General features: G+C 35.9%; 1 protein-coding gene across 1 annotated transcript; it reads left to right on the top strand.

Moving 5' to 3' along the window:
• Window positions 1-662: 662 nt before the first annotated feature.
• LOC103328442 (26S proteasome non-ATPase regulatory subunit 2 homolog A) lies at window positions 663-10300 on the top strand. The gene is made up of 25 exons (XM_008230833.3): window positions 663-853; window positions 1196-1296; window positions 2199-2319; window positions 2454-2513; window positions 2678-2745; window positions 2950-2992; window positions 3410-3475; window positions 3870-3908; window positions 4004-4086; window positions 4549-4663; window positions 4897-4971; window positions 5522-5680; window positions 6515-6622; window positions 6705-6809; window positions 6899-7039; window positions 7114-7218; window positions 7492-7713; window positions 7862-7975; window positions 8052-8267; window positions 8649-8708; window positions 8792-8905; window positions 8997-9082; window positions 9199-9307; window positions 9625-9803; window positions 9884-10300. Exons 1-25 carry the CDS (start codon window positions 740-742, stop codon window positions 9957-9959), a joined length of 2679 nt encoding a protein of 892 aa, XP_008229055.2. The 5' UTR covers window positions 663-739; the 3' UTR covers window positions 9960-10300.
• Window positions 10301-10633: the final 333 nt, after the last annotated feature.

Genomic DNA, 10633 nt, shown 5'->3' with positions numbered 1-10633 from the left:
CATGGGACACGTGGCGCAATTTTAGAAGGTGAAAATCTTATCTTTAATCTCGCATTATACTTTTTTTTAATAAATATCCGAAAATCTTATCTGAAATAAGACACGTGGTAACCGAGAATCTAATATGAAATTTTTTTCTGAAATTTGATAGATGTGTGGTAATCGAAAATCTTATCCGAAAATTTAATTGAAAAATTTAATCCGAAAATGTTATCTGAAATTTTAGGTTAGAATTTTATAATAAATAATGATACGTGGCAACCGAAAATATTATCTGAAAAGCTATCAAAATTAATAGTTAAGTATAAAAAAATTGAAAATAAAGTAAAGGGAATAGTGTTTGCCCTTCCCCTAACCCTTTAAGGTGGAACCAAAAAAGGCAACACTCACACTATTCACAGAAATAGTACCTGCTCTGCCTTGCCTTTTGGAGTGGAGGTGCTCTAATAATTAAAGTGATATTTTTACAAATTTCTCAAAACAATTTGTAGATTTTATCATATAATATTGTTGTCCTTGGCAAAAGGATGGTACTATTATATGGGCCTGTTAATGCTGTATCGAGGCCCACTAGTGGAAGAGATCATTTTGTAACCCAATAATAGAACGGGTCGGGTTAAATCGAACTCATTACTATAAAGTCCTCGAACCAGCGGAGAGAGTGAAAAGAAAGCAAGAGGTCTGAGCTTTTTCTTGTACAAGAGGAAAGCAGAAAGAGGAGAACACGAGCTCTCTGAACATGGCGCCACAAGATCCAAACACCCCAAGCGGCAGCGGCAAGCGCGATGAGGAGTCCGTCAAAGTACCCGCCAAGGATCCCAAGAAGAAAGACGAAAAGAAGGATGAGGATTTGGTAAGCAATTCTAAGGGTTAGGGTTTCGTTAACTGCCTGTTTGGTTCCTCGGAAATTTTTTTAAGCTGAAGTTCTTGCATTAGACTATTTCTAACAGTATAACTTTTTGGGCTTGTTCATGGCTTCTGTATCAAAGCTTAGTATTTTCAAATATAAGAATCTAGTCTTGTCGAGTTTAAATGGTCATTTTGTTAACAATTTCCTGTGGATTCCTGTGGAATAGAACTAAACTGATGAAGTGAAGTTACGGTGATGGGTTCGACTATGGAACTGATGAACAATGAGTTTTAGTATTCTTTGTGAGTTTGCTTATTTACCTTGCTGCATTCATTTCACCTGCAGTCTGAGGAAGATTTGGAGTTGAAGAAGAACTTGGAGTTGTACGTGGAGAGGGTTCAGGATCCTAATCCTGCGTTGCAGAGGAATGCTCTAGAGAGCATGAGGTATAGCTTTTCCCCCCCCTAGAAGTTGCTGTAATTGATCCTCAAGCAGCTTGTTTTGTAAGTTTAACTTGTGTCTAGTGGTTGTGCTTATAACGTAGTCTTCACTGTCTATGTGGTTTTTATTTTTAAATTTTTAAATTTCTGGTAATCACTCTCTGTGTGCATTGCTACATCTTTCAAGTCCCAATTCATATACGTCAATTTTTTGTGCCCACTTTTACGGGAATAGAAAAATGTGGGGAAATGGTCTGGCAGAAAGATGGAAGAATTTGTATGAAATTCGAAGAGAAAAAATTACTTGTACACTTAAGGAGGGAGCCAAGTATAAATGTTATTTTCACTTCCTCAGTGTACTGAATTGCTTGATGCTTTATCAGCTATTATAGGTTTTACTGTTACATATGAACTTCTATCTACAGGGCTATTGAATAAAAGAAAGAAACACCAAGTTTGAGCCCTTCTCTGTAATATTTTTTGTTTTCAGGGTAAAGAGGCATAGGCAGAAAGAGGTTGATTTTGGGGTAATTTTATTCTTCTAGTGAGTCTCTAAAGAGACATTTGTAGTTAGCAATAAATGTGGAACCATAGAGATGGTAAATCCAAAAGTTCTCTGGTCGGAAAAGTGTTTTTTTTTTTAAATTTTAAAAACATGGTTAGGATGCAGTTGAAACTGGACCCTCTAAAAAATGTAAAATTATGGACATCAGAGTGCTTTTCTAACTTTTACTGATGCCATTATGTTGTGTATTTATTATTATTACTTTTGGAATTAAATTTACATATGATTGATGTGTAATAAGTGATTAATGTTATGTTTCACTTGTTTAGCTCTTCTTAGTTGTACTAAGTGAGGTGTACTAAGTTCTCTGTGGCCTGACGTCACATAATATTTCATCTCTTAGGCAGGAAATCCGTACCTCAACTAGCTCCATGACTTCAGTTCCGAAGCCATTAAAGTATCTTCGTCCACATTATGGAACTCTAAAAGCATTCTATGAAACAATGGCAGATTCAGATTTGAAGGTATAATTTTTTCACATAAAAAGGGGATAATTTATCTGTTTCTCATAAAAAAAGGTCTAATTTATCTTTTTCTACCCTGCCCACTTTTATTTTATTCACTGCAGTTTATTTAATCTTTCTTCTCTTACTTGCAGAAATACCTAGCAGACATATTGTCAGTTTTGGCACTGACCATGTCTGCCGAGGGAGAACGGGTATGCCTGACTATGCTAGGACTTCTGCTTAATATATTATTATTGTTGATTGGTTTAGTTATAATGTATCCATACTTGTATCCTTCATTTACTTTTTGGTTTACCGTTCTTGTGATATTCTAAAGTTTTGTATTCATTTTTGTCTATGTGCCTACCGCTTTCAGGAAAGCTTGAAGTACAGATTGTTGGGTTCAGAGGGTGATATTGGTTCATGGGGCCATGAATATGTCAGGTTAGAATCATCTAGTTTAGGACATAATGATCAGCATAGCCTATAGTGACATTTTGTGATATTTTAGTGACATCATTTTTAATCTGGTTATGTTTTTATGGGGTTTCAAATGTTCCTTATTGGTGGTGGTTGAATTTGTGTTCAAAAGAGGCATATATAAAACCAAATCTTGTTCTCACTACTGGTCGACTTTCTTGTAATCAGGAACTTAGCTGGAGAAATTTCTCAAGAGTATGCTAAACGGCAGGTTTGATATATATCCATTACGTGTGTTATAATGTTGTTCGGAAAGTTTATTTAGCTTCTTGGAGCGTTTGTTACATGATTCTCCATTATTTCTTTATTTGTGCGCATCTAAAACTCAGATCATTGGTCCTTGTGTACTTAAATTATATCTAGAAATGCATGATTGCAATGCATAATATTTCAATGATATTATTATCTATGACACAAAATGAATGGTCGTTTGTTTTTGTTGATCTATATCGCATGTGTTGGATAGTTCCTTTGTTGTATTGTCTTCACTTGTCTGTCCTTGTTATATGTAACTTGTTTTTTGAGACGTGTGAATAAATAATCGAGACAAATCCTTTAATACTTCATGCTATTCTTTATGGTCTGTTGAAAATTGATTCTGAATTTTGCTTTGTTATATCTGTTACAGAGTGAAGAGGCTCCAATTGATGATCTAATGGAGCTAGTGCAGCAAATTGTTGCTTTTCACATGAAGGTATGATTTGTAATGTGGAATTTTTTCCTTCTAACTAGGGTAGAAAATCAAGTTAACACCGTATGGCATAAATACTTCGGGTTTGAAAATCCATAATCAGGCTCCTCTTTGTTTGTCTTTTAAATGGAGTTTTAGTTCTTATTATCTGTTCGGTTGCAATCAAAAGCTTGAAATGGATAATGAGACATTATGCAAAAAATAAGAGTAACTGCAGAAATGCTTCTTTTTGATGCATTTCAAGCCCTTTGATGTCAATTGAATGGGTAGATTTCTAAAGCTCTGTACCTCTCCATCTGGAAGATGGACAGAAAAATCTAAATTTGTAAACAGTAGACAATGTTCACTAGCTGAACTGTATTGGCTTTGGTTCTAATTACTTCTGTCTGCATTGCAGCACAATGCTGAACCTGAAGCTGTTGACCTTTTAATGGAGGTAAAATTATTTATATTAAGTTTTCAATATTGTATTCCAGCAAAGCCTTTTATACTTCCTTTTCTTCTTGGGACTGATGGCTTGACCCATGACAGGTTGAAGATCTTGATCTGTTAGTTGAGCATGTTGATAAGACAAACTTTAAGAGGACTTGTCTTTACCTCACCAGCTCAGCAAGGTAAGCGACCTTGAGTTAAGAAATTTCGGTCCACATGTGGCATTCTTTTGGGGAAGAATTCTCATAACTACTCAGAAGTTTGATTGATTAAGTTCAAGACTTTTTAATTTTTTTAATTTATTTAAAAAGTTCGTAATTTGGGATGTGGCAGAAAACTTCTTTTGTGTGTGCACATATATTAGTTAGATGAAAATATTCAGATTCTAAAAATCAGAATTGTAAGCATGTCTTGAGTTGTCTCAGTAAAGTATTGAACTAATCCCACCGCTATAGGTGCAAATACCTGCCTAAGGACTTGAAACTGTTTGTTTCTGAATTCTTCACTTTTGCTTCTTTGCATATGATGTAGTATGTACGTATGATAAGCAGCTGTAATGTGCCAATGTGAATTTTTGTTATCTCATTCTCCTCGCCTCTCCTCTCATTTCCCAGTGTTGACATTTTCTTCTTAACATATCGCAGATACCTTCCTGGACCAGATGATATATTAGTTTTGGATATTGCATACCTGATATACATGAAATTTGAAGAATATCCAAATGCACTTCAGATTGCGCTTTTCCTGGACAACTTGCAGGTTTGTGCTATGTAACAATTTTGGATTTTATAATAGATGATATGTTTTATAAATTATAGCTGAGTAAGCCCACATATTATTGTCTTTCTGATGAGTGTGGGAGAAGATTATGTTTTCGGAAATGAGAACTTTGCTTTATATGTGTGTGTGTGTGTGTGTATGTATATATATTGCATATGTGATTACATGCATCTGAGGGTTTCGCTGTAATAATTATAAGTATTTGTTTGCAGAATGTAAGGCAGGTCTTTCAATCTTGTGATGATCTGCTGCGTAAAAAGCAATTTTGTTACATTCTTGCTCGACATGTAAGTGTTAAGTTTTCTTAAATTTTGATTTGTATGTTCTTTATACGAAGGAATGCATGATTATGTTCCTCGTTAAAACAATCCAATCAATGTTCTAATTAGAGTGATTTTCTTCTGATGGTGGTCAAATTTTAGTTCAATTCCTTGACTAGAGAGTGGACTGTAATGGGCTTGTTTTGGGTGGTGAACTGTATCATCTTGTTCCATGTGTGTGTGTGTGTCGCTGTCTCTCTGTGTCTCTGTCTCTCTCTCTTTCCCTGCTTCTCTGGTCTTATGGGGGACAAATGCATAAGAAATGGAGGTTAATTCATTTGTTGTATCATAAGATGAGCGCGCACATGTAGTTAGGTGTCGTTGGACAAGTGACTGCCATTAGTTGAACCCAAAAAAATAAAAAAAAATAAAAAAAGAAAGCAGTAGCCATAGCCTTGGAAATATTTTCTTCACCTTGCCTAAAAGTTATTAGCTTGACATTGATGTCATATGGTGTATTGTTTATGCTTTTTTTTTACTGGTACTGATTTTGTTCGCATTTATGATTATTATGCAGGGTATTAGTTTTGAGCTTGATGATGAGATGGTTGCAGAGGATGATGACAGAGAGGCATTGCAGGATATTATCAACAACTCTAAATTAAGTGAAGGTTATCTTACCCTTGCTCGTGATATTGAGGTCATGGAGGCCAAAACTCCAGAGGATATCTACAAGGTTTGAACTTTTGATTACCTATTATTTTTTAATATGGATCTTCCATACATATTAATCTTTACTGCTGTCGAGAGTTTTATTTTATTTTTTGTATATATTTTGTGGAGTTAGTTTCTCTTACAAGGGATTGTACTGCATTTAATGTGATAATAGTTTACTAACTTAAGTTAGCCGCTTTGCTCACATAGTTTACATTAATGAGTAATGATGCTGGTTTATGTTACCTCCTTGTCATTTGGGGTAAACATACAATCAACTAATTAAAATATATTATTTGTAACGCATCATGGGTAAGACCTATATCCAGCATCATCATCATCATCATCATCATCATCATCATCATCATCAATTAGTGTTTTTTGTGATATCCATTTCAAATGATATGATAAATTTGTATCCAGTTGTGAATTTTTTGGTGAAAATGAAAATTATTATGTTTAATTGCCTTTCATGTCTGGCTAATGGTTTGAAACGTCTGATGACAGTTTTATCTTCTAGGATAGTCATTGTGCTATTACAATGTAGGGGCTTTACATATGTGATAGATAAAGATCAAATTCATCTTCCCAAAACAGTTCCAGCAATTCCGTATTGTTTTTTGCCAGTAATGATGTGTAAATCGTTACAATGTTATTTATTTTCATTCTAGGTATCCTTCATTATGCCAATTAGTTGGAATAATTTTCATATTTGTGGTAATAAGTCTGTTTCTGTTGAATGGCTAGTGATAGCAAAAAAATTTAAGATAACCATATATTTCTTTCAATTCCATTTTAAAACCTTTTTCTCCATTCCCTTCTCTGATCATCATGATTTTCTTGGAATTTGGTTAAGGCACACTTACTTGATGGCCGAGCAAGTGCTGGTGCTAGTGTTGATTCAGCAAGACAGAACTTGGCTGCAACTTTTGTTAACGCCTTTGTAAATGCTGGCTTTGGTCAGGTAGGATTTTCGGACTTGGTACCTGCTAAATGTTGTCAGGTTATGAGTTAATTGACGTGTTTGATTTTTCTTTTTGGTGCAGGATAAGTTGATGACAGTCCCATCAGATGCCTCAAGTGGTGGTAATTCTGGAAACTGGCTTTTCAAGAATAAGGAGCATGGAAAGACCAGTGCTGCAGCAAGTCTGGTATGCATGCCTTTGCAACCCTGGTTACTTTACCCTCATCTTAAAAGTTTTGAACTGAATTTTAAAATCTTTGTTATTCTTCTTGACAGGGTATGATTTTACTATGGGATGTCGACTCTGGACTTGCCCAAATTGACAAGTACTTCCACAGCAATGATAACCATGTTATTGCCGGTGCATTGTTAGGGGTTGGGATTGTCAATTGCAGTATCAAGAATGATTGTGATCCTGTGGGTGACTTGATCTTTTCGTCTGCTGAATATAATGTTTCAAATATATCTCTAAATCTTAATCCCTTCTCCAGGCGCTAGCACTTCTGGGTGAATATATTGATAAAGAAGATCCATCTATCCGAATTGGTGCAATAATGGGCTTGGGGATTGCATATGCTGGTGCTCAGAACGAGCAGGTAACATGTCTTTGAAATTATTTTTTCCTGTTGATAGATCAGGTAGGCCACAGCAAACTTTTCCCTTTAAAATGAAAATGACCTACTCCTTGGCTCATGCTTGGCTCAAGAATTACATCAGCAGAATCACAATCAGACCCGCAATCACCTGCTCTTGGTTGCGTTGACCATTAGAAGTTTTTAATTTGAAGTTTGCTATTTAGTTGGTCTTTGGTTTGAACTGTTGTAATATGTTTATTTCCATTTAAAGCTAACTTATCTTTCTTTTGTCAGATACGTAGTAAGCTGACTCCTATACTTAATGATGCAAAAGCTCCCCTTGATGTTGTGGCATTCACTGCAATCTCGTTGGGGCTGATATATGTTGGTTCCTGCAATGAAGAGGTTGCTCAGGCAATCATATTTGCATTAATGGACCGAAGTGACTCAGAGTTGGGGGAGCCCCTTGCTCGGCTAATTCCCCTCAGTCTTGGACTTCTGTACCTTGGGAAGCAGGTAACATTCTCCTTGTGCAAAAACATGTACTTTTACTTTCCCTAATTGATTTTAGTTTCTTTTGATGTTTCTTGTGCAGTTAAAGCTTGTGTTTTCAATTCATTTTCCACCATTCTAATTGTCTTTGGAATTTACTTGTGTCTTACAGGAAAGCGTTGAAGCCACAGCTGAAGTTTCAAAGACATTCAATGAAAAAATCAGAAAGCATTGCGATATGACTCTGCTTTCTTGTGCTTATGCAGGAACAGGCAATGTTCTTAAGGTAATATTTTAAGGCTGCTTAATTCTCATTTGAGTTCTGTGACATGTATTAAGTTGGGAACTCTTCTCTCATGCAGGTTCAAAACCTTCTCGGTCATTGTTCACAACATCTTGAGAAGAATGAAACTCACCAAGGACCTGCTGTGCTTGGAATTGCTATGATTGCAATGGCTGAAGAATTGGGAGTTGAAATGGCTATTCGTTCGTTAGAGCATCTTTTACAGTATGGAGAACAGAATATCCGTCGGGCAGTACCTTTGGCTCTTGGTCTCCTTTGCATATCAAACCCAAAGGTATTAATCTGGTTAGCTGAGCATCTTTGATATCTAATGATGTGGTTGTTTATACGAGTGATTTCCTTCAAATTTATCCCTATTCAAATCTGGAATCAGTTTGGAGAAAGTTAACTATTCATGTCTTTAAAAGCAAAACTTTTACCTTCAATGCTAGCTCAACTGTCCGGGAAATCTAACTATTCATGTCTTGTGAGTTGGAAAAAACATGGAACAGTAATTTGTGCAAACGAGTTGTAGTGCTTTTGTACTTTGTACGCTTATCTTTACATCTGGTGCTGGTAATAGTGCAGGTTCTGAAAGAGTTAAAGGACTACTGATATATCTTTCATTGATTTTTTGCCTTTTCTCACTATTTTGTTAATTGGGTATTTTTACCAGGTCAATGTTATGGACACATTAAGCAGACTTAGCCATGATACAGATTCAGAAGTAGCAATGGTAACATATTACAGCAAGCTTTATCTCCATTATTCACTTGGTTTCTGAGTTGATAAGTCTAACGTTTTATTTGGATGCTTCAGGCTGCGGTGATTTCCTTAGGTTTGCTAGGGGCAGGAACGAACAATGCTAGAATAGCCGGCATGCTTCGCAATCTTTCAAGTTATTACTACAAAGATGCCAGCCTTCTTTTCTGTGTAAGACATCTTATGAGTCCTGTCTTTTTCTTCATTCATTTGCCCTTGGAGTTTTCCAGTGTGTGTTTATATTCTTTGGCTACTGTTTCAGGTGCGAATTGCTCAAGGTCTTGTGCATTTGGGAAAGGGTTTATTAACTCTAAATCCATATCATTCTGATCGCTTCTTGCTATCACCGTAAGTAACTTTGTTGTGGGCAAATGTTCCAACACTCGTCATGAAATGGGCCTTTCGCATCTTTACTGGCTTCATTGTTTTACTCTAACTTCTATATATTATCTCTTCACTTACAGGACGGCTCTTGGTGGAATCATAACCTTGATGCATGCATGTCTTGATATGAAAGCCATCATTTTGGGGAAATATCATTATGTTCTCTACTTTCTTATTTTGGCTATGCAGGTTGGTGTCTGATCAGTCTTTTTTTATATTTTCACCCCATTCTAGTATCACATTTTATAAAAAAAGGCCCTTCAAGTCCAATACTTTAGAAAAACTCCATGTTGTACTTTCAAGTGAAAAAATTGTGACACTAAGAACCAATTAGAAAATGACTAGTTACTAGTTAAGGGTTTTTTTTTTTCTTTTCTCCAAATAGTCTCTTCAGAGTTCGTGCATAAAATATCATTCTACAATGGGCCTATTTGTGAAAAGCTCATCTTTTTTGTATGCTGCCTTCTCATGGTTGTTTTGTAATTATTTTATTGTTCGTGTGCTAGCCGAGAATGTTGTTGACTGTGGATGAGAATCTCAAACCATTGTCTGTCCCTGTTCGAGTGGGCCAAGCTGTTGACGTTGTTGGTCAGGCTGGTCGTCCCAAAACAATTACTGGTTTCCAGACCCACTCGACACCCGTTCTTCTGGCTGCCGGTGATAGAGCAGAGCTGGCTACAGAGAAGTACGAATTATTTCCTGTAGAGTTCCTTTGTTTGACTTCTTGTTCGATCACTTGACACACTAACAATTGTTTCTATGCAGGTATATCCCCCTTTCTCCCATCCTGGAAGGGTTTGTCATCTTGAAAGAGAATCCAGATTACCGGGAAGATAACTAGTTTTGCCAACCATGACATTTGCCGAGCTCGTCTCACTATGTATGCATTCTGGTTCATCATGCAAGTCCGGAGTCCGAGCGAAGACCTGCTTTGGGCTTTTAGGATTGAATTCGGATGCAGGTTGGTTCCAGCCTTTGTATTCTTTACTGTCACCCAGGAAGTTAGCGCATCCATGGGAGTTTGATGAAAGCGCATATTTAAATGCAGTGATGAGGAAAATGTGAAACGGCTGTTCAATGCCAAAAAATTTCATGGAAGCATTTATGTAACTTATCTTCAGTAACTGATTGTAATACGGTATCATTTAGATTTGTTCTTTCTTTCGGAGCGCACTATTACAATCTGTTTTTCGAGCCTTCATTTATAGATGTTACAAAAAAGTAGACATTAGAATTGTGACCCACAAAAGACAAGCATGGTGTTCAAGAAAATAGTAAAATGATTATCAATTTTTTAAAAACAATAATAATAATAATTTAATTAAGTGGTTAAATACTTTCGGATTAGAGATTTTGCAGTGACAATTTGAAGGAATAACTGAAAATAGGCAATTTCGGATTATCAAAATTACAAATTTAGTTATACACTCGATCTTAGATATAGTCTTATAAAGAAACATTATATCATTTTAAAACTATAAACACACCCGAAGAAAAAACAAAACCCCCCAAAAT

The sequence above is a fragment of the Prunus mume genome, linkage group LG4, assembly GCF_029339155.1.
Source record: "Prunus mume cultivar Tortuosa linkage group LG4, ASM2933915v1, whole genome shotgun sequence".
In the NCBI taxonomy this organism is placed as follows: Eukaryota; Viridiplantae; Streptophyta; class Magnoliopsida; order Rosales; family Rosaceae; genus Prunus; species Prunus mume.
This window is presented reverse-complemented; position numbering and strand designations above follow the sequence as displayed.

Excerpts from the sequence above, each read along its gene's own strand:
- LOC103328442 (XM_008230833.3), top strand. The coding sequence starts at position 740 with ATGGCGCCACAAGATCCAAACACCCCAAGCGGCAGCGGCAAGCGCGAT. Across the intron at positions 4,087-4,548 it reads TACCTCACCAGCTCAGCAAG|ATACCTTCCTGGACCAGATG; the intron begins GTAAGCGACCTT and ends AACATATCGCAG. Across the intron at positions 7,714-7,861 it reads TTCTGTACCTTGGGAAGCAG|GAAAGCGTTGAAGCCACAGC; the intron begins GTAACATTCTCC and ends TGTGTCTTACAG.